The sequence below is a fragment of the Corvus cornix genome, chromosome 14, assembly GCF_000738735.6.
Source record: "Corvus cornix cornix isolate S_Up_H32 chromosome 14, ASM73873v5, whole genome shotgun sequence".
In the NCBI taxonomy this organism is placed as follows: Eukaryota; Metazoa; Chordata; class Aves; order Passeriformes; family Corvidae; genus Corvus; species Corvus cornix.
The window spans coordinates 3,502,349-3,526,541 of NC_046344.1; the positions used below are offsets into that span (position 1 = coordinate 3,502,349).

At 44.8% G+C, this 24,193-nt stretch overlaps 1 protein-coding gene across 1 annotated transcript in view; it reads right to left on the minus strand.

Annotated features, from left to right (window-relative positions):
• Positions 1-21,329, minus strand: part of PRKAR1B (protein kinase cAMP-dependent type I regulatory subunit beta) — a 92,820-nt gene extending 71,491 nt beyond the window's left edge. Inside the window, exons 1-4 of the mRNA XM_039560327.1 lie at positions 21,128-21,329; positions 20,104-20,308; positions 9,673-9,843; positions 5,780-5,871 (exon numbers count right to left, since the gene is read on the minus strand). Coding sequence (XP_039416261.1) covers positions 5,780-5,871; positions 9,673-9,843; positions 20,104-20,280 — 440 coding nt within the window. The 5' untranslated portion in view covers positions 20,281-20,308; positions 21,128-21,329. The remainder of the gene's footprint in view (positions 1-5,779; positions 5,872-9,672; positions 9,844-20,103; positions 20,309-21,127) is intronic.
• Between the last annotated feature and the right edge of the window lie 2,864 nt (positions 21,330-24,193).

A 24,193-nucleotide genomic window follows, 5' to 3' on the forward strand; every position in this document is an offset into this window, starting at 1 on the left:
TTGGCACTCACTGTCACTTCATCCTTTGGCTCCAGCTCAGACTTCAGCTTAAATCAGTGGTGAAACCATACCCTGAGTTTTCTAAGGTGTTTTGAGCACCAAACTTAGACACCTACGGCAGTCAGAGTAAATATCCCACCTTAACACCCACGTGTGTTCAGTGCAACATGTAGAGGTACAGAAATACTAATGCAGTATCATGGGAAGGGAACTTTTCTTGCGCTGTTCTGCACGCTGTAGGCATATACAAAGCACAGGCAGAAGTTAATCTGTGTTTGTTTCTTAACAAAAGAGTTGAGTTACAAATGCAAGGAAAACACAGGATGTGTAATGAATATGTCATAGCTGTGGCATCCTGTTTCTAAAATATCTTGCTCCCGAGTGGTGCCATCTTAAGTTTCTTCCACATATATGAGACTTTCCAGCTGGCCTGCAGCCAGAGGTTTAATAAAACATGGTATTATGTAGGAGTGAATAAAGCTTATAGCAATAATAATGTCCTTGAAATTCGCTAATCACCAGAAGTTTCAAGAAGATTTCAGTATGAGATAACAGGACAACCACCAAAATTCACATGGTAGCTATGGAAAGCAACTTTTCTCGTGATAAATTATGCCTGTACTGAAAGAAACCCCAAGTCACTACTGACCCAGATGAAAAATGTGTTTTCTGAATTTGAAGACAATACCTTGCTGCAATGGAGCTGCAAGCACTTCAAAAAACTTTAGGATGTAAAATGATTACAAATTGAAGAGACGGTCTAAGAAAATAAATATCCTTAAGTAAAGACACAACTGCTAAGAATATTAGGGTAGGGGTGACCAACTGCATAAATACATGGTGAGGATTCATGGCCAAAGTAGAACTTTTTCAGCAAAGGATCCACTGATTCCAGTGGTCACATTCTAAGTAGCACTCAAAAATATCCCATTGCCGTGAAAAATTTAAAGAAACAAGCAAGACATGGAGCAACTGGGGAGAGCTGAGGACAACAAAAATGGTAAGTAGGCTGAGGAACTTGGTCTGCAAAGTGCCAATGCTCATCTTTACATCTTGGTCCCAACAAGCACAAATATTAAAAAATGCACTTTATCCTCCTACCTTTGCCATGCAGGAAACACACAAGAGTAAATGCAACACTGTGTACTGCTGAAATAAATACTGGAGTTTTGTCTTCAAGTTCATTTGCTGGTGCTTTTTTTATTCCTTTAGAAGAGCTCAACATTTTAGTAAAAGAATTAAATACCATTTTGTGCCTCTTGCTTTCAAAGCCGTTTCACACCATTATACTGTTCAAAGAAACCAATTTATTAATAATGCAAGTAATAAAATACACAAAAGTATTCTGAAAGCTGTTGCAAGCCTTACAGCTGCCTGTACATTAGTAATAAGTGCTTCCAAAAATTACATTAGCTAAACATTTATCTACTCTCTTTATGCCTTGATGAACAAGTTTGACACAGCATTTACGCACAGATATGGAGAACATTTAACCTTTCCACTTCTTTATGTGGTCAGGGGGCCACTGAGCTTCTTACAGGGACTGACAGATGGGGCTCATGACTCAGCAGAGCAGACTGGCACTGGTGACATCCTGGAAGCAGGAGGGACACTCCTGCTGCTCTCAGCCCTGCTCTCTCTCCTACTGGTTATTTCAGTTATATTTCCTTCTCCTCCTTGGCAATCATCAGCTTTGGGTCCAGCCTCCATTCCCACAGCAGCTCACCTCTGAACTTCCTCACTGCCCCCCTCTCAGTGGCTGGCCCTGTCCAGTAGAGACACAACATCCTGTCAATGAAATGATGAAAAGTTACTTTTTATTTTTATCCACAGAAGAAAAATGAATAATTTTTTCCTCTTGATTCCCCTTTACTATTCAACATCACAGCAGAGCCAAGTGGGTGTACTTGTATCCCAGCATTACATGATGAACAACAAAAAATCTTCATAGCTACACTGTGGGGTTAGAAGAGATTCATCAGAAGAGGTTAGAAAAAGGTCACTCAGACCGGCCCCTTGTCCCCAGTTTTGACTTTATACACCATTTCACAACTAGGAGGCCTTAGAGGACGTTAATCTGCTGGATATCCAAGAGTGGGAGAGGAAATAGAAGGCTGCCAAGTTATGGGTGTAATTCTATCTGTGCACAGACAGAAATCCTTCAGTGGCTGCAGAGCCAGAGCAGCAGCAGGGAGGCGGCGGCACCGCACCGGCCTCGCCAGCCTCGCCCACGTGCACAACTCCCCAGCAGCACTGACCAAAAGAAGGGGGGAAGCTGATGCAAGCTCTAAATCATCTTCAGAATGGGCCTGAATCATGAGATCTCATTAGAACCAGGAGGGATAAGATCAGCAAGGAAATTCCCCTCATCCAGCCATCAGGATCCACAGCACAGGCCCCTGAAGACAAACCGTGCGTTCCTGGTTATTCAGATGAGAACAGCAGCTCCTTACAGCTAAAACCACATTCCCACTTCAGGTAATGGGCCACTGGCTTGGAGAGAACCAGGACCTTACTCCAGAGTTTAACCAAGTCCCATGAGAAAACACTGGACTGCCACGTCACTTTGCAGAGCTGCACTGTTCTTTGCACTGTTAGCAACTCTTGAACATTTTGGCAAAAGTTGCTGATAATTAGCTCTGCTGCTTTTGGTACTGTTGCAGTTGCATTTCCCTTTTATTGCATTTTTCCTTATAATTTTACACCAGAGACTCTGTGTGTGTGTGTAGGACATAGATGGCAGCTCCATTTAAAGTATGGCACAGGAAAAGATGTGATCTAAAATAGGACTTCAAGAAAAGTATTTCCAACAGCAGTGCAAAAAGATACCTGTTTAGCTTAACTTCAGCATGGCTTCTCATGCAATCAACCCTTCATGTGGAATATCTGGCACGGAGATAATATGCTACACTCTGCCTTTATAAATAAGGGTTTAAGTTTCAGAGGTGCCAAGCAGCAAATGCAACACAGGTCAGAGCAGGCTAACATAAACATCTTTTTGAAGAAAGAGAAAATGTAGGAGTCATCCATGGTAAATGAGAAATTGCTAGTCCATCCTTCCCCCACCTGAACACCTCCTACATTTTGGTCAAACATGAAATTAGATGCAACAATGACAGTATCTTCAGTGTAGAAAGCACTGAGGAAAACAAACACAAACCAATAAACACCACCACTGCAGCACAGAAAATAAAATAACCTTACCTATCTTTCCACCATTCCAAGAGCCCAAATGAAGTAATTTACCACTTGCTTTACTCAACTACATATGTACATTAAGAAGATGCAGACTGGAACTGATGGCAATGGTATGCTCTGACTTGTTGACTTCTCCACACTTGACAAATGCAACCAGACAAGGGTAAGAGCATGATTTCAATTCATTCCTTCATTGCAATCTTGTCTGCAGAGCAGAATATGCATCCTTCTGGTGAGCTCCTTTTCTTTTTCCCCATGTCAGCAACAGCCTGCTGTGCACATCATGAGGCTCAAGTGAGGCCCCTGGCCACATCCCTGAGCAGGGAAATGGTCTATACCTGAACATGATCCAGGAATTCCTAAATCTTTTGACAGCAGAGGCAGAATACACCTGGTCAAGCCATAGTTTGCAAAAGCAAAGAGTCTACAACACACCTGCAGCACACACCTGGGAGCCTGCACATGTGTCTTCACTCCTAACACATATCCATGACAGGACAGAGGAAAATGGGACACAGGGAATGGATAGGAGAGACCATGATCATGATGTACAATCAGCACAGTGCAAGAAAAAGCACTTGCCCTTCAGTGTTTGTCTCTCACCCTACTTTGATAACATATTACAGAAATGTCCTTATTCCAGCCCTAAAACCTCTCCTTCCAGTGCCTGTCACATCAGCATGCTGACAGTATAATCAGGATTTACAGCAGTTCTGTACAAGAATTCTCCTCTGAAAAAGCTAGAAGAAATGTGCAAAGTTCATCCTCTTCTAATTACTCCAGAAGTCTGCATGTTACCATATCATTAAGATTGCAAAGTAATTAAACTGTGTAAACATCTGCAAGAGGGAGCAAAATCTGCGCACTTGGAATGTGCTTTGGCTGCAAGTGTTTGAGTAGGACTGAAGGACTGTGCTGCTCATGTTCTGCCAGGACTAAAACCATCAGTGTAGAGAAAGTTTTTGTCCTTTCTAACCATGGAAGCACAGAAAAGTGGGGTTGGTGATGAGTTCCTGAGCCTTATCTGCTGCAAGGCAGGACTGATGCTTGTCATTCCTGGCAGACCACAGTCTAATCCGTCCTTAATGGCCTCAAGTGGTGGAGACTCCACAACCTACCCAAGCAGTCAGAGACCTCTTCTTGGATCTGACTTGACTCTCTCCTGCTGCACTTTAAATTTGTTGTTCTTTACCCTCTGGCCCACAGAGCAGTTTAACCCTCATACAGCATTATTCACATGCAATTATAAGCTATTATTGCATCCCTCTGCTCCAGCTTTCACTCTGCAGGCCAAGCAATCCCATTCTTTCTTCAGAAGTGATGTTGTCTAGGTCTGTGATCATTCCCACTGCTCTTCCATGAACTTCCTCCATCTGTTTATCCTTGAAGTGCAGTGCCCAAACTGGACACTGTGTTCCAGCTGAAATCTTTCCAACACTGGGACATCTTGCATGTTCTGTTCAGTTACCCCAGTAAAACATTAGTATTTTCAAAAAAAGCTTGACATTAGTTACTGTTATTCAGACCATGAGTCACAATAAGCTCCACGTAGTTTTTCAAGGAACTACCAAAACTGCAAAACTGTCTTATAGTTACAAAGGTGTTCTTCCTGCCTAAGGAATACTTCTCTGCACTCGGTTCAGTGTCAATCCATCCTGCTTTTCCTAGAACATTCCTTCAACCTGTCAGCATAATTCTGAATTCTGCCCTTGTCTCCCAGTGTTTTAGCAGCCGTTCCCATCTTCATGTCAGCTAAAAATTCAACACTCATAGTCTGTTCCACCGAGGCTACTAATGACAATAATGAGGAAAGCAGAACAACCCCTTCAAGTTACCTTTCCACTGGAATGATGGACCACTGATAACTGCTGTTTGGTACAATTCTGTTTTGCACAGGCTCCACACTGGTTTCACCGAAGACACACTTCCCTGGATTTTTTTATTAAACCATCATAAACATTAATGTCAAAAACATTACTGGAAGTTGAACTGTCTGGCCTTCTCTGTGCCTCCCCCATCTGTACAACTTGCTATCAGTTCTGGAAAGACACTTTCAAGGCTTTAAAAGTCACATAGGCTGTTACTGAACTCCTTGGTCTCCTTTGGGTGCTTATACATCATTTGTTTGTTCCAGCTTTTCCAAGAACAAAATAATATACCTGTCATTCTCTTTCATCTCTTTACAGACATTATGCTTTTTCTTTCCCACTTATTCAGCACTTGGCCTGTCTTCCCTGACTTTCAGAAGTAATGACAAAAGCTTCTGAGATTGCTTTAGCTAATTCCTTAATGACAAATGCTTCTGAGATTGCTTTAGCTAATTAAAGAATAGAATAAATTTTATCAGGCCCAACTGTTCTGCAAATATTAAATATGTCTGAATACATTCTAACCTGTTCTTGCCCTTTTTTACCTTGTGGTTTTACCCTCTGTCATAATACCATGAGCATGTTGGAGGGTGCATCTAGTGTGACTCAAATGCATTGGTGAGAGCAGTTGTGAACCCTGAGTTGAAATGGAATCTTATTTCTTGTCCTCACACCAAGCTATGGATTCCCTTAAATCATAAAGCACCTCATACCTTCGTTCATTGTCATCAAGATGAGCAAAGAGCACGTTCTTGGAGATGGCCTTTGCCAGAGCAGTCATAGTTTTATAGTCCTTTGGAATAACCTGTAGAGAAAAGAATGAAGGCTAATTATATGCCTGGTTGTATTTCTCCACAAATCGTGACATCTACAGAAAACTCCACTAATCTAGAAAATGGATGCAATTTGATTTCAGGCACTGAGACAGGATTAGGCTATAATATAAAGCCACTAAGAAAGTAATAAATTACAGGTTTGATAATGTGAGGATAAGAATTTTTGTTTTCAAAATGACACTCAGAAAGGAAATATAAGATCAGGGATGACTGGGGAGAAGGATATCCATCAAATACTATAATTAGCAGGTACTGGCAACTGTGTAGCCTCCTTTCACATCCCTTGGACTGAGGAAAATGTATTTTGTATTACTCTTCCCTCCAAACAACATCAAAAGCAACCTACTTTTAAAACTGTGGAAATAGCAACATTTCTTTAGGAAAAAGGTAAGAATGTGTTGATTACACCATATTTTTCAGTACTGGCTGTGGTATAAGGAACCAAGCTCCTGATAGGCCCACTTGAGTCAAAATCCTGTGCCTTGGTTTCATGGCAGACAAGAAGAATTTGCATTTGAGAATGAAGAGGTCTTTAATTGTTAACTGGAAAGATGTCAAAAGTCCTGTTGTGCAGGAATTTGCTCAAAATAAAAGTTGAGATTCAGGAGTATTTCCACTTTGGAAAGTTAGGCTTTCCATTTTGTTAAGCATTTAGGTAAAATATCAATAGATAATGTATCTCTGTATTTGCCAAGTATCTTCTTCTATCAGAGACTCCAAGATTACGAGAGACACAAGAAATTTGTAACAAAATTATGACCTGTCAAAGATATTCATTGTCTTTAGTAATGTGATTTTCCTTAATAGTTTCATTGTAACAGGACAGAATCAAGCACAGCAGTTTTAAGGGTTAAATAATCCTTACTCAATCTGAAAATCAACATCTGTTTGTCTTTCAATTACTCCACAACAAAGGTCTGGTAAGGGGCATTTATCTTTCACATTTTCTTATGATTGAAATAGTGTATCTGTCTGTCTTAAGTTACTACATATGTTGATGTGTAGGTGCTTTCCTTCCCTCATCCTGGAAAGGCAAGGTACTACCCATCCAACCAAAAGAAGGATGTCTCAAAGGGGAAAGCTGATGTAGAACCAGTTCTCACAAAAAATTATCAACATTTATGTCACAGGGAAAACACTGCACTGTGAAGATCTAAAGTTAAACTCTGGCCTCAGACCTCACTTGTACTGACTGCTGCAGTCATTAGATTACTCAAATTGAGTCTAGAGAAGTACACATGTACAAACTGCATGTTTGTATCAGAGTGAAACCTAACCTAATTTATCTAAAAGTTTCAGTTTCTCAGAATTAAATTCAGCCAGTATCTTAGTCTTGGTTTTTACCCTATCAGAGGAACACGGGATTGAACTGCAGGCCTGAACCCTTGCTCTATTAAGAATACCCCAGCTGCTCAGCTTACTGCAGATGAGCCAAAAGGGTAAATAATCAGATCACCAAGATATTCAACTCCAGCCTTCCTGTCTGATTATGAAATAGCACAGACTAGCCTTTCTCAGTGTAAATTTGCAGCAGAGAAAGCCACAAGGCTTTGGGGGTTTGTTGGGGCAGGGACACAGAAAACACAGGAGAGGTTCTTTAGGTGTAACCAGGCATCTGACCAAAATCAAATGCTGGGAAGAATCACTTGACAATTTCTTACATCACTCTTCCAAATAATCACTGAGTGTTCTCTTCAAGCTGATAACTCTCTTTAGAGCTAGATTCCTGTTCTGTTAGTTGTTAACTGTCTTATGTCAAGATGTGTTGACAAATATTGCTTTCTCTCGATCAAGGATGAACTAACCCTCCACAGAGATCTTCCCCAGAATGGAGCTGTGCCATGTGCTTGCTCAAATCACAAAGCTAAATCTCTTTTGATTTTCTCTCCAGGGACATAACTCATTTCACTGCCTCTAGCACTACTCATGCTCTAGCTCACCCCTTCAAGGGGTCCTTCAAACTGGCTTATGACCCAGATGTGTTTCTATCCAACACCTGAATTCAAGCCAGAGGTTCTGACTACCATCTAAAACTCCATCTGTTTGCAATAGTCTAACAATACCTTTGCCTTGTTTTTTGCCCTTTTAAATCTGTTCCATAATTTGTCCTTTCAGTGTCTCCTTTTATTTCTGTATTCTAGAAATCTGTCACCAACACACATCCATGGGATTCACCATGGGATTCATTTGCTTATGGCAGAAAACAAAGCACTGACACAAATCCTCCCAGTGCTAGTTCTGTATTCCTTCCAGCATCTGTAGCTTTACAAGAAACTATCCCCTAAATTATTATTATTTAAGTTCAGTCAGTTCCTAGGAAATTAAAATCGTAACAGGGCTAGTCACAGAACACACAGAGCATGATCTGTATTGCTGCTTCTGGTTCTTGCCTACTCATGCTACTGTCAGGACTCACTGAGAGAAATGAAAAAAACAAAGTTTACTTCAGGTTCCATTATAAACATTAAAGAATTACTCAGGGGGTGGGAAGGGATGTTTCCTTTGATTTTCAGAAGAGTCAGATGGAACCCATAATAAGCAGAAACAAAAGTGATCTCTTCATGGAAGTTTTTTAGGGGGATATTGCAAAATGCACAGAAAGAAAAGGGTTTTAAAGTAGCTTTTGAAGTTTCACACAAGTTTTTAACAGCGCAGGGCATTCATTAACAGCTTGACCACAGTGCTGTTAAAATTTACCACACACTTGCAAACATTATCTAACTGGCACAAGAATACTCTTACACACTTGTTCTTAGGATGAATGGCTCTCCTAACTCTTTTTTTCTTGGGACAGAAATCCCCAGAGCAGCCAGTGAACTTGTATCATAAGCAGATGACAAAAGCACATCTGACTGCAAATGCAAGAAGCATTCTGCCAAAAAGCAGTGACTGACAAAATGCATTGCCATAAAGAAAAAGCTCTTTGAGTTAAAGCTACTCCAGGCGTGCACAAAAGCACATTAGTAGCATCTGTCAACCTTATGAAATATATTTTGAGCCTGGCTCCCTAAACAAACATGACATATGCTATTGTAATGTCTCTCTTTTAATAATCTTTGAAAGCTTTAGCCAGTTTCAAAAAAAATTGCAGAGTTATTAAGAGATATCAAAGATATAACATAGCTAGATATTTTTGTGAAAAAGGCAGTTAAAAAGAAAGAAGCCCAAATTAGAGCTCCTAGTGAAGAAATTACCTAACTTGGGATAGTATTTCTTCAAAGACAATGGTCACACAAAATCACCCAAGTATGGTCAACAGACTTCCAAAATTCAGTGGGTTAAGTGGTACCCAATCAACAAGGGAAACGTGCCTGAGTGGTCTAGGAAACCTAAATGACTTAGATTAAAGAAAACTTGAGGCAGAACTGACTTTCGGAAACAAAAAAAACAAAAACAAAAAAACCCCCAAACAAACAGGAAATGAAGCAATAGAAAAGCTGTCTTCCAATAATGTGAGGTTCTGGCCCAACTCAGAAGATGCTGAAGTCAGTGGCTATCAAGAAAATGAGAATTACTGACTCTGTTAGACAGGGAAAGAGATGAGCAGCGCATCTCAAAAAGGAAGGAACAGCGACTGCTGAAATCCCACTGGGGAAAGCCCTCAGTCAAGGAGACTGAAAGAACTTGAGTGTGAAGATGCTCAGGCCCTGCTCATGCCAGCATTAAGACACCATCCTCCAGGCTGGCCCAGGAGTCCAAATTAGGGACAAAATCTGAGTCACTCGATCATATTGTACATCTCAGAAGCAGAGAGATCGGTCCCACGTTACCTTCCTGACGTAGGAAACAGCATCTTCCTCAGTGTACACCTCAGCACTGACCCCCCCCCTCCTGCGCCGCGCCTTCACCACCGGGTTGGGAGGCGGAGGGGAGATCTCATCGTCGTGAGAATCCGACTGGGAGCTGGATTTCTGCCGAGCCAGTATTTGCTTGCATTCTTCCTGCAAGGCAAAAAGAGACAGTAAAGCATCTCTTACCCACGGATACAGTCAATTTGCCCTTCTTTTATGACTATCGGCAACCCCTTCACTTCTACCTTTGGGTGACTGTCAATTTGCACTGCTGAAAGCAAATTACAAATTTAATGAGAGTAGCATCAACTACAATGTGTGTACAAGCACCATCACCCCAGGGCTCGACCTGTTCAACTCTTTCTTACACATCATGGCAACCACTGTATACAAAGTGCAGGCGTATCTTTGCAGCTACTCCTGGCTGAGATAGAAGAACAAACCTCTTTTGCTTACTCTCCAACATCACAGCTGTTATTTTCTCAGTTGGCTTGTACATGTCGTTGTCTCCTGTACAGACAACTTGACAGAAGTCACACGCTGATGTATTAGATAAGTTTCTTCATCTTGCTCTGCTTTGCAAGCTTACTATCACCACAAACAACAAAGATGCTCCCTACTCCAGAATTTCTGCCATACAACTGATTTATAATCAAAGGGACTCCTTCCAAGCAAGTAAGATCCAAGGTAGGCTCCAGAGGACTATGAAAGATGATTGCTGGCACAGCACCAGCTGGCCAATACGGAGGTTATTCTCCAAATTTCATGCTTGTGGAACAGAGAAGAAAATAGGAAGGGGAATCCCTGAAGAGAGAGTAGCAAGAGTAGGAAACAGTACAGAAAACCTTCAAGAAAGGAGGTCAGAGTTGCAAAACTGTCAATTCATACACTGATTTTGACTTCCAAAGGACAGAGACAAACCAGATTACCCATAATTATAGTATATTCCCAGAGCCCCACGTTCTGTCCCTCAGCTTCCTGGGATGTGAGGGAAAGCATAAAGGAGTAAAATTTCCTTTGCATCATCCATGTCTGTCAGCCAGAGGAACGGGGGCCTGTCTGCTCAGAGCCAGACCTCCTTCTCACCCCCTGGCACCCCTCAGCCACACCACAACAGACTGCCTCTGCTGCTTCACCAGAGCCTTCTAGGCTGGCTCACTCTAATCTTCACTCACCCAGGGGAGAGCCAGAGATGGGGTGGGCCATATGTTCTGTTCCCTGGCACAGGAAACCAGAGGGCATGAGCAGGAGGACACAGGCACTGCAAGAAGGCAAGCTGGCTGGTGCAGCAGCAGCCCGGTGTTTCATCTGCTGTCATCTCCTCTGTGTAGGCAAACCCCACAGCCTGGTAACCCCAGTGTTTTGTTGAGGGATGTACACATGGCCATCATCCCACGACTCCCTGAACAACCCCAGTATTTTTCAGACAACTCAGCTCAGCAGCACTGCAGGCTACCCAAAAGAAAACACAGCAACGCTGAGATCCTTGCAAACCCCATAACCCAACATTCCTTTGACAGGGATGCCAGAACCTGGCCTCTGTCCTACAGGAAATTTCCAGTGAGACTTTCCATTTAGAGCTAGGACAGGAGTCAGTGGAGGAGGGAGCATTTGGGAGCACCAGCACGAGTGGCAGATCACCAACATCACCAGCTGGTCTCACTGACAGAGGAAGTGAGTTATCCACAGCTCATGAGGTATGGCACCAGAAAAGGGCACTACAGAAAACTGGCACAAGCTCACAACTTCTAAGCTTACAAGAAAAATGAATGATTAATATATGTTTTGTCATTGATGTTTACAGCAAATCTAGTCATGCCACTTGCCTTTTCTGGTCTTATTCCAGTTTCTTCCTGCACCATCACTGACACTGCCCTTCTCGTTAACCTCTGACACGAGTCTTTGGTGCACTATTGCTACTTGAAATAAATAACTGAACAGTATTTCCCGTGCTGCATGACTCAAAGTAACAAGTCACACATTCTTGTTTTGAAGAAGGCACCACTGAAATATTTAGGAGACAAGCTCAGAGATAAAATGCAGAGGGCTGGCTAAAGATCTGACTTCTCAAGATCCTGACCTGCCTCAAAAAGTGCCAAGTTCTTTCTGAGATCAGTTGGGTTTTAAAATTGGTTTACAGCTCCAAAATCCCCAGGCCACAATACAGCTGAGCTCGGTGCTGTAACCAAAAAACAGAATTTCAGATGTATTGAATCCTCACTGAAACTTTTTCATTTCCCATTCAAATTTCAAATAGCAGCACTAGATATGTAAAAAATTACTCAGCTAGATTTTCCTATTGTGTAAGAACTGCAAATCAGCATTCTCATCAACTTCTTCCCTACTTCTCTCTGTCTCAAGATTCCTTAATTACAATCAAGCAAAATATTTCAAATAAAAACATGTGCTATATATTACCATTATATTTAATATCTAGTGTTTAAAAATGAAAGCTATGACTGAAGAATTTCAAATAACATTACTGACTATTGCAGTTTATGCATCCCTGACAGTGTTCATGGTCTCTGATTATATTAAATGAACACAACCAAATGCACCTTCTTCATGGGCTTAACTGAAAAGTAGTGAAGACCTTTCTGAAGAATGACAGCTGAAATTTAACTAAAAGGCAAGTGCAACAAGAGGGCAGTCCGGTAACTAATGGTGTGCAGCATTTACACAGGTCTTTTTATACACAGCATATTTACTCAGAGAGAAGAGTAGTAGTTTGCCCATTTGAATATAAAACACACTCTTCTTTTTCAGTACACATTGCATAAAAGCCACTTCCAAGGAATTAATAAATAATATCTCCCCTGCCCCAGCACAGATTTATATACAAAAGAAAGCTCAGTGAGATAAAATTAATACTACAAAGCATGCTCTTAAATACTTTTAGAAGCCAAAAAGATATTAAAGGATTATAAAAGTGAGTTACGGTGTGATTCATTTTAAAAGGAAGTCTCTTCACTACAAACTCCTTTTATATAAACAGCAGGCAGTTGACTGGCTGGCTTTTCCACACGCCGCTATTTGTAGTCTGGGAAGGATCCCCATTCCTGAGCTAGAGCGTGCCTTTTGGAAATAAAAGCATTTGCTCTGTCCTGGGCTGAGCTTTCAGAAAGACGTCTTCCACATATCCTGGGGTAAAACTGCACAAACACAGCAAATGTTTGAAAGGAGGAATGAACTGTCTCAAGAAGAGTTCTTCAAACACTGATCTTCAGACGCGGCTTGATGTGAATCCCTGTGCAGAATTCAGATTCAAGTAAACACCTCATCATCTTTTGTTGTCATGACAACAAGTGATATCTCTTTCTCTCTCTCTTTGGATGGCACTGATAAACCATAATCATATTGCCCAATTATGTCCACCTTCAAATGAGAAAACACATGGAAGACACAACTGCAAGACAGTGTAACTGCCTTTGATCATTGCCTCAAATTGAAAGGAAGAAGAACCAATAAATACAATTGCAGTGACCAATTTATCTTTTGAATGTCTGCTTTCAGCTACAAGAGGCTGAGGTATAAACCACAGTGTTGGGGAAGATGAAACAGGAAAGCCTTGGAAATATGATTGCCTGACAAAAGATTTTGGGAATATGAAAACTACAGGCAACATCGAAATGAAAGCCACTTTTGAAATACCATGTCTTAGTTACTAAACAACTAGAAAACAATGGTATGGCCACTGAAGTAATCCCCTTTTGATTGAACAATACCCTCTGCTAGCAGGCAGGTCCAAGGGTCAGAGCAGACCCTACTAGCTCAGCAGAAGGGGTCCAAAGAGTAGTTTTTAGAAGTTAAGATGTAACACTCTATGGTAATATAAGAACTCTTATAGGCTGTATGTAAATGCTATAGGATTTGTATCTTGTATTAGATTGGTTAGTGACAATTAGAATATTCAGTACAGAAGATGATTTATTGTATTGTAACCAGGACTTCAGACATTCTCATTCTCTCTTCACTTCTACTTCAGACTTTCTCATACTTCTCTCTTCCACTTCTACTCTTGCTCTTACACCCTCTCTCTCTCTCTCACCCGTTCACTCTCTTGCTCTCTTGGGCCTGCTCAGAGCTGAGTCTAGCAGCTCTGAGCAGTGCCCCAATACCCACGCCCTTTACAATAAACCGGCTGTGTCCCGAGACCTGCCTATAGAGATCTCTCGTCTCCATCCGTTACCGTCTACGTCCGGCCGTCCCGACTGGACCCCACACCCAGAACCTACACCACAGGAATTTAGCATGCTGTCTTCAGCATCTCTCTCAGACTATGTTTCCATGAGTTCTTTATGAGTTTAAGCACTGCAAGTGAGGCAGCCACAATGATGAGACAGTTTTTAGGTTTACCCTTCCTTTCAGACCACTGCTGAAGAGCACACACACTTCCTGAGCCAGAAGCTTTTTTCCCTATCAGCTGGAGCATTTCTAAACAGAAGTTCACTTCCTCTCTCAGTCTCTCCTTTCAGGCTTTGTCACTACCTGAAAACTCAGATGAGCTGAAGGAAGGAAAGCACCTAAGGAGGCTCCAAATCACTGTGCAGCCTTACAACAACATCCCAAGAAGACCTTTAAAAGCAAGTCAGACATTTGATATCAAAGCTCAGTATCTCTGCTCTGCCTCCTACAATGTATTCATTGAATTCTAAAACAACACCACCAACTACACTCTAAATGATTTTTTTTCCCCTCAGGCACATTCATAAACTTTTCTGACTGACAGACCTGGATTATTCACAGAAAATGTGCAGGAAAGTTCATGCACAGGTAACTAATCTCCCTTTGCACTGGAATTGACCCAGAGGAGATGCTCTCAATCCAGCAGGGTTTCTAACACCCCGCACTACTCCTGGAGACTGATGATTTATAACAACCAATAAAGGCCAAAGGCAAAGTACTTTGCTTTGCTGGAAGCACAGGAGTGACTGATGCCATCACTAAAAGCAGGGAAAATCTGGGAGATGTTAATGTTCTTTCCAGTCTTATCTTTGCCACAACTGACAATCTTTATGATCATTCAGCCTTGTTATTCACACAATCCCAACTGTTGTTCCACTGCCTTCCCCCTGGTACATGCTACCATGCACCATGAACAATGCTTTCTTCCACAGCACTTCTAAGAAATATCTCTTAACATCCACTCCCTACAATCCTGCCAAGGTATTTACCCACTCCATAGTTATCCTCCACTTTGATTACTATTTCTGCATCCTCCCAGATCCATCCATCTCAGTTCATTCCCAATTTCCAATCTAGGCAAAATTGGCCTGCCAAAGCTCTGCCTACTCTGATGACACTCAGCTGCATCGCTGACCTTCCTCATACCCTTCACTGCCATTGTTTTACCTCCTGCAATTTGTTCACACTTCCTGTCTTCCCCACCACCAGCGTCTTCAGCATCTCAACCCATCACCACCTCTTCCCTACATACGCCTCACAGCAGTGAGAGGTTATGTTACAAAACACAGACCCTATTTTTGATACTTAAAAGCTTATATAATCAAAGAGAATCATAGCCAACACTTCTGATTAAAATCCAGCCAAGTAACAATGTATGCACACATAGCTTGTGTAAGAGACAAGCCCACAGAAGAGTGGATTAAGTAACCTGATGAATGTAAGACAGGGGAGCTTGAGATGTGAAACAAAGACAGCTTCCAAGCAGAATTCCCTCTGTGTTCCATCATTGCACTCTGTTTTTGTTAGGTTTTGACTTTGGGACTGGGAAAGCTACTCACACTTGTGGACAAAAAGTAAGCAGGGATCTCAGCTCTAACATGCTCCACACAGGCTCATAAGAGCATGGGCTTGCTTATAACTAATTTTATTTCTTAGGAAAAAGCTTTTTCTCTTTCTGCTCTTATTCCCTTCATCCTCAACCCTTCCCTCAGCCTCCTGCATGTAGGAAAGTTTGCCTGAGGGGACTTTAAAAATTCACCTCGTTTTCCTTTGCCTCTTCCAAGAAAACTGTCACCTCTCACAACACTGCCTGGGGCTGACTCTGGCAATCACAGAGGTCCCACCTGAGCTGATTTTCATCCAGCTCTTCCCAGTACTGATATCACAGGAGAGGCAGGAGCAGAGGCTGGACAAGCCTGCTCAGAAGTGCAGTCACACAGCAAGGGCACCTGGTGCTCCCACTGTTGTTTCCATCAGCATCTCAGGTATGTTCCTGCATGCTTCACCAACAATTCTGACCACCAAGGAGATACCACCCAACTGCTCTGCAAGCTTGAAACAATACAGAAATATTTGTCTTTTTAGGCTCTACAAAACTGCTTAGTTAATGCATTTTTTCTGTAGTTGTTTCTCCATGTGATTTTGCTTCTAATCCCTAGCCTCTCCCCAGCTTATCTGAAAGGAATGAGCTATACTTTGCATAATAATAACCCATACTTTTAAGAATAAATTTCATTGGTTTAGACAGGTTCTGGTGGAAATTACTGATTGAAGAGCTCCTTTCTGTGGTAAAATACAAACACTAGGAGAGAATACTCTTGCAGAAGAAAAGCCTGGTGCTCCGATTTTGATGCTCGAACACCTTTAGTTCTGAAACCCCCTATGGAAAGGAAATAAAGTGTATTTTACTAACCGAGGACGCATTTGTGGTTTATTACACACTTTCTCTTCAAGGCCAGCTCCCGGCAGAGCTGTCACGCCTTGCGCTGTCCTGCCCGGGGCCGCCAGAGGCAGCGCCTTCTGCGTTAATTCATTGCGGATTCTTGAGTTCACGTTTCCCCCAAATTCTCTTTCCCATGGTACCGTAAGACAATGCGGCGTCAGCCCGGATCCATAAGAACACTGCCGATCTACAGACTGTACTTTTTTTAGAGCAAGGCAGTGTTTCCTGAACGTGCTGAGCGCAGCAGAAGGGGCCGGGAGGGAGCTCAGGTCCAGAAGGTACCAGCAAAGCCCAGCTCAGCTAGCACAGCCCTGCTCTGAAATATCTCACATGCAAATGGCTTCAGCAAAGCCCTCGGCAATGCCTTAACACATCCTGCAGGTTCCTGCTGCTTCCTCTTCTTTTGTGCCATTTTCTTCATTAGTTCTGCTCTTTGTCCTAATTCTCTGCTGTGGAACAGTTGAGCTTAGCCTGGCAAGACAACTCCACCTTTGATCATATAATCATGGTTCTAAACAGCCTGACACTATGAAATTTTTGCAGTCTCGGTATGGCTGAAAACACAAAAACATTGCCAGTAATCTCCCAGTAATTAACTTTTTCGCATAAAACAACAACCAGAGATAAAATATGGGTTCCATGTTTTTTCTGCTATGCCTTCTTTAGTCCTCAAGTAAACAGGACTTAATTACAGCTGTTAAAATAATGCCACAGTCTCTTAGCTAACATCTATTCCCTCACTCCCAAAAAACCCAGTTACAATCCCTAAGGGAAAGGTTTTCCTCACTCCATCCACCAAGGTCTACACAGTCACAGGGAAACGTAAAACAGATCGTTCAAAGGAAACATCACAGGCTTTAAAATCTAAATTATCTAAACTGTTTTCAACTATTTTCTGTGCTCAAGGGCATGTTACAGATTTTCACAAAGTAACTGTTAATGTGATCAGAGTAGATGTCATCTTGAAGTCCATCGGTCACAGCATATAAAAGTGACTTGCAAACTTCAGAATATAGAAACATAGGCTGCTTCCCAGCAATTACTGGCAACTTAAGCAGGTCCTGCCAGTATTAAGTGAACAGAAAATGTGTATTAAAGTTCTCCCACAATTATTTTAAGAGTTATGATTTTTTATATTGTACTTGATACAAATAAGCTGCAAAGTTAGAAAGGCATTAGGGGGTGTCTAACATTGGCACTCCTTCAGAATCAAACATTAAGCATCAAACCTCAGTATCCAGCACTTTATTCACGAGTATTTATTCATGTTCTCCCTTTACAGCCCCCTCAGGCCATGTCCATGCTGTGAATCAAGAGTGGCCCAGCCATGGAGCTGAACATTAGCCCAAGACAATCCCCATCCCTCAAGCATTACCTCATTCCCTGGCTCTGCTCTCAGCTGCTCGTACCAATTCCTGCCAAAACAAACCTGCTCCCAGACGTGTTAGACCTAAGAATGATACCTGGAGCCAGTTACTGTGTGGGGGTCAGGGGTTAGTCCCCAGCCCATTTTCATTTAGCAGCAGGCTGAAGGAGGCAGTGGACCCAACTCTGATGTCATCAGAAGGTGAAAAGCATTTATGATCTGCTCTGATCTTGCATATCATAATAAATCTTGCTTTTATGAGTTGATTTTATGAGATGAAGTTAAGAATTAGCAAAATTAAACACACTTTTTTTTTTATTAACCTCTGAGGTAGCTCCAGTACATTGACGTGGATCAAGCTCTACTTGTTTTCTACAAGCCCATTTTTTAACCACTTGAAAAATATCCTACACTTCATCTCTAAACTTCCCACATGATTTTTTTGACAGATAAACTGCTCTTCTACTGCTCTCTTCACTGGAACGTGTTGTTTAGCTTAATGAGTTTGGAAAATAATCCCAAAATATGACACTTAGGTGGAAAAATGCATGACTTTGTTTAGAAAATCATGCTTAAACCCAAAGATTTTCACTCCTCTGCCTAAAAAGGACCAAAATTCAAGGAGCTAATAGCAAATGTGATGTGTCAGTATTGCACATTTACAAAAATCTAATGAACAGTTGCTAAATTCACAATTCCATTAGGATTCCTCAAACTACCTGTATATGACAAGTGCATAAAAACAGGATAAAACTTATTGAAAGAATTCTCTATCTTTAGAAGTCTTCCTTCAACTGTTCTCGTGCAACCAACTAAGTCAAAATATTATCCTACAGCAGAAAATCCTTCACAGTGCAATTCATCCCAAGGAAGTCCTCGGAGATGGTTGGGCAGCAAGAGAGTCAGACTTCTGTAGGAGCAAGAATTACAGTGCTGGAAACCTCCAGAAGCAGCCTAAAGCCTCCAGGCTCAGCAGGCTTGGCCCCCAGGCTGCTCTAGAGAGGCAGTGCCAAGATTGTGTCCTCCCACAGCAAGCACAATATTCCCTGCAGCTGATGCCTTGATGCTTCTAAATCATCTTCCATTTTGAGACAAGTGATATCCATCAGCTCCCGTGCTGGCATCCTGATTGATGTCCTACAGCATTCTGGTATCTGCTGTTCTTTGGGAAATAATAGGAGATCACATGAAAGAAGGTGTAATTTCTCAAGGGTAGGAACTGCCCCCCTGTCTCAGGTCTGTGTACTGTGTTAACATCAACAAAGCCAAACTCTCCCAGTACAACTCCTGAAGAAATCCCTCTAGGAATGGAGCACATTCCATAATACCACAGCATATTTTAACTTTTTTTTTTTTTTTTTTTCAAGAATGGTGTTTATCCTTCTTTTCAAGAAGTCCAAAATTCCAGGTTACGATGGATAATAATTCACAACTCAGTAACAGAAATTCAACAATTTCAACTCTCTGGAAATGGGTCTTAGCTGTCAGAAGTTTAGAATATAGAGAATTAAGAGACTGTTTCTTTTCCATAATAAGCATTACAATTAAAAACCATCTTGTACTTTGTGCCCCTCTCTGATATCCCAGGCTGCCACCAAAATGCAATGTTTGCATTTTTTTAAAACTACCTGAATTTGGCATATACTTACCTATAGAAAAATGCATCTGAAAAGCAGAGTGGGATGTATTAAATGTTTTACATCACTGGTAATATACCAGCCTTAGGTATTATTCACTCCTGAAGGAAGAAACTACTAAACCTTATCTCTTAGTCTTACAACAACACTTGCTCACACAACGTGCTCTTCCTGCAAAGACACCTGCAGGCTTTAGAAAGAATTTGTCTGGGAACATTCTAAAATGTTTCCCTCTCTCTACACTGCTTTTGAAAACAGTCACAGTAAGTGAGGTCTCTCTTAATGCATCCCTCATCAGAGAATCACAGGATAGGCACTGCAGACAGGAAGAGCAGTGAAATTAAATAGATTTTGACAACTTGCTGGTTCCCTGATTTTGTTCAGTTTTAGGGGAAGGGAAAACCCCACCACCGGACACTGGAATAGACAGGGAACAGCATCTTTTGCACGCACAGGCAGCTTCTTCCAAGAGATGAAAGTTCAGGATACCATGTCTCACAACACAAAGTATGCTCACAGTTTGGGTCATTTTTAACAAGTGCAGTTTGATGAGATATTATAATCTTGGTGTTATGCACAAAAATTTCTAAACAATAGCCAATGTTAGGTTAGACATCCACAAATGAAGGGTTGGGGGTTTTTCTTTTAACACTTTGCATTTTCACAGTTGCGCGATCATTTAAAATTTGAAAGAAAGAAATGTACCAAAACATTTGAAATCTTTACACAATCTTTTTCATTTTATAAATGAAACGTAAAGTCACCTGAAAACCACTGACCTTTTCTAATTTTTCAAAGTGTTCTCTGAGGAACTTCATGGGTCGATCTGGCTTTGCTATACAGAGGTTTACAATGCATTCTTTTAAAATCTGTTGGATGTTGTGTTTCTGAACATAGAGTTCACATCCCTTCAGGCTCTCATCTTCTTCCACATTGCAGGAAGCAGCAGCAGCCATCTTCAGGCTTGTAAACAGAAAACACGACCTAGGTAAGAAAATGGTGCAAGAAAGAGATAAGAGACAGTTCCCAAATCCTTTGTCAGAGAGAGCTGAAGGAGGAAAAACGTTTTAATATTGCCTGTTGCCTATTCAGGACCTATTGAATTTGAATGTCTTAATGTTCTGGGGCTGTACGTGGAAATGCTGAACAGTGTCATCTTTGTATGGTCAACATCCCACTAAGTACAAAAAGAGGATTTTAACTCCTAGATAGTGATCAATCTTTAGAAAAAAAACAACAAACCGGTGAAATTAACCATACGAGGTAAGGAGTTCCAAAGACACTATTAAATGACGGCGTAAAGCCTTGCTTTTCTCTCCCCATGAGGACCCCCTCCTGTCACCAGAAACCCAGCTTTCTGCTACAGAGATTTTTGGACAATTTTAGCATCTCTCCCTTTCCCAGCCAGCGACCCTTCGCGGCCCCGGGGAAACTGGGGAGGAGCGGGCAGAGCCCCCCGAAGGGAAGTGAGCCCTCCAAAGGGAAGTTCGGTGACACGGGGAGAGAACAGCCCCAAACCCTCCTTCTTTCCCCCAGCGAGGTTGTGACCCCTCCGTTACGAGCCCAGAACGCCAGGGCAGCTTTACCCCGGCCCCGGCCGCTCTGCCCGGCTCTGTGCATGCCGGGGGGCGGCCGGGGCTGTGCGGGGCTGTGCGGGGCAGGCCCCGGGCGGTTCCGAGCTCCGGGGAAGCGCTCCGAGCCCGGCCGGGCCATTCTGCCGCCCCTGTCCCTGTCCCTGCCCCGGTCCCGCCGCACCCGCTCCGCGCCCGGCCGGGCCCGGGGAACGGAGGGGCCGGTAAATACCTGGTGACCGGAGCCGGCTGAGCGGCGGCGCCTCCTCTGTCCTTGCCGGCGCTGGAGGCGGGGGAAGCCGCTCCCCCGCCGGTATCCGCACTGCAGCCGCCGCCGCCTCCGCTCCTGCCCGCCCGCCCGGGGCCGCGGGGCGCCGCGGGGACCCTCCTCCCGCTCCCGCACAAAGGCTCCGGCTCCGCCGCCGCTCGCCCGCAGGAAGTGCCGCCACCGTCACTCACCGGCGGGCGCGGCCTCCACCGCCGCCTCCGCCGAGAGGCGGCACGGACCCCTCCGCCCCGAACCGGACCGACCCCTCCGCTCCGAGTGGCACCGACCCCTCTACTCCGAACCGCACGAACCCCTCCGCCCCGAACCGGACCGACCCCTCTACTCCGAACCGCACGGACCCCTCCGCTCCGAACCCGCACCGCACGGACCCGCTCCGAACCGCACGCACCCACAGGGGATGGAAGGACCTGGCCTGGCTGCTCCGCACCGCCAGGCTGGCCGGGGAAGACGGGCCTGGCCACAATGGACAGTGGCCTGGCCATTAAGTACAAGCCTGGCCACGAAGGACAGCCTGGATGTGTAAAGTGGCCAGACCATGAAGGATGGGCATGGCCATGAAGGATGGGCATGGTCATGAAGGATGGGCATGGTCATGAAGGACAATAGCCTGGCTATGACATCTGGCCTGGCCAGGAAGGATGGCTTGGGCACAGAGGACAACCTGGCCATGAAACCTGTCCTGACCATCATGGATGATGAGCTGGCCGCCAGGGACAGGCTGCTGAGCCAAGGCAGGCGCACCGCAGCGCTGTCTGTGGCACGGGAGCCGCCAGCCCTGCTGTGCACCCACAGCTCGGGAAGGGCAGCGCACCAGCTCTGTCCGTGGGTATTTAGAGCAAAGCCATCACACCCAGAAGCACCTCTATGGAAGGCCATGAGGAGTGTGGTCACAGCTGGGACTCAGCCATAGACCAGCACGTGCTGTCAAGAATACTCCGATGCACGCTTGTATTCCTTCTGTTCCCAGGAAATTCACATCCGTGGTTCCCATAGAATAAAGGGTGAAACGGGACTCCGAAAGATCACAGTCAAGCTAGGAGAAGCATAACAAGAGAATAAACTCTGCTGGTAAACACAGGGCTATTTTAAAAGAATAATTTGAATTAGTTCTGTAGTTTATTGCACTTCAGATTCGGTGTGATCACTCAAGAAAAGCGCCCTGAGAATCCTTTTGGTTTGATGTGTGTTCCTTGCAGTCACCAGAATAGAGAACAAAAACATGAGGTTGTGTAAAGTACATGTAAGCACAATATGAACACAATGTATATACACATTAGCTAACATAAATAAACTCTAAAAAGTATATAACGCTGTTACAGAAACTGGCGACTTCCTGCCCGTGCTGTTTGATCCCTCCAGAGAAAAAGCAGCAGGGGAAGTGATACATGTGAAAGTGGCCGGGCACGGAGCCTCCGGCGCTGCTGCCTTCCCGTTCCCCTCAGCCCTCCCACCACCCGCGGGCTTTTCCCAGCTTTGCACCGCTCGTTCCCCGTGATACAGCAGCGGGTCCCCGCTGCCGGTACCGGCTCAGCCCTCTGAGCCCTCCGCCCGCCTCCCCGCGCTCGGCCGAGGGGCCCGGGACGCGGCGGAGGCGGCTGTCACCCCGCTCCGCCCTCGTCCCCTGTCCTAGCCCTGTCCCCTCACTCCGGTTCGGTCCCCCCCTTCTATCTCTGTCCTTGTCCCCTCTGTGTCCCTGTCCCCCGCTCTATCCCTGTTGCCCTCTCTGTCTCTGTCCCCGTCTCTTTCCCACGCTCTGTCCATGTCCCTCCGCTCTATCCCATTCCCCGGCTCTGTCCCTCGGCTCTGTCCGTGTCCCGGTGTCTGTCCGTGTCCCGCTGTCTGTCCCTGTCCCCGCTCTATCTCTGTCCCCCTCCCTCTCTCTCTCTGTCCCTGTCCCTGTCTCTTAACCACGTTCTGTCCATGCCCCTCGGCTCTGTCCCTGTCCCGGTGTCTGTCCGTGTCCCGGTCTCTCTCCGTGTCCCGGTGTCTGTCCCTGTCCCGGTCTCCGTCCCTCGGCTCTGTTCCTGTCCCGGTGTCTGTCTCTGTTCCCCTCTCTCCCTGTCCGGATGTCTGTCCCTGTCCCGGTGTCTGTCCGTGTCCCCGTGTCTGTCCGTACCCCTGTCCCAGTGTCTGTCCCTGTCCCGGTCTCTATCCGTGTCCCGGTGTCTGTCCCTGTCCCGGTGTCTGTCCGTGTCCCTGTCCCGGTGTCTGTCCCTGTTCCCCTCTCTGTCCCTGTTCCCCTCTCTGTCCCTGTCCCGGTCTCTGTCCGTGTCCCGCTGTCTGTCCCTGTTCCCCTCTCTGTCCCTGTTCCCCTCTCTGTCCCTGTCCCGCTGTCTGTCCGTGTCCCGCTGTCTGTCCCTGTTCCCCTCTCTGTCCCTGTCCCGGTGTCTGTCCGTGTCCCGCTGTCTGTCCGTGTCCCGCTGTCTGTCCCTGTTCCCCTCTCTGTCCCTGTCCCGGTCTCTGTCCGTGTCCCTGTGTCTGTCCCTGTTCCCCTCTCTGTCCCTGTCCCGGTGTCTGTCCGTGTCCCGCTGTCTGTCCCTGTCCCGCTGTCTGTCCCTGTTCCCCTCTCTGTCCCTGTTCCCCTCTCTGTCCGTGTCCCGGTGTCTGTCCCTGTTGCCCTCTCTGTCCCTGTCCCTGTCCCGGTCTCTGTCCGTGTCCCGCTGTCTGTCCGTGTCCCGCTGTCTGTCCCTGTTCCCCTCTCTGTCCCTGTCCCGGTGTCTGTCCGTGTCCCTGTGTCTGTCCCTGTTCCCCTCTCTGTCCGTGTCCCGCTGTCTGTCCCTATTCCCCTCTCTGTCCCTGTTCCCCTCTCTGTCCGTGTCCCGCTGTCTGTCCCTGTTCCCCTCTCTGTCCCTGTCCCGGTCTCTGTCCGTGTCCCGCTGTCTGTCCGTGTCCCGCTGTCTGTCCCTGTTCCCCTCTCTGTCCCCGGTATGGCCGTAAAGCGCGCGCTCTCCGTCGCAAACGCCCCGCGCGTCCCTGGCGACGCTGCCGCGGCCCCGCGGTGCCGGGAAC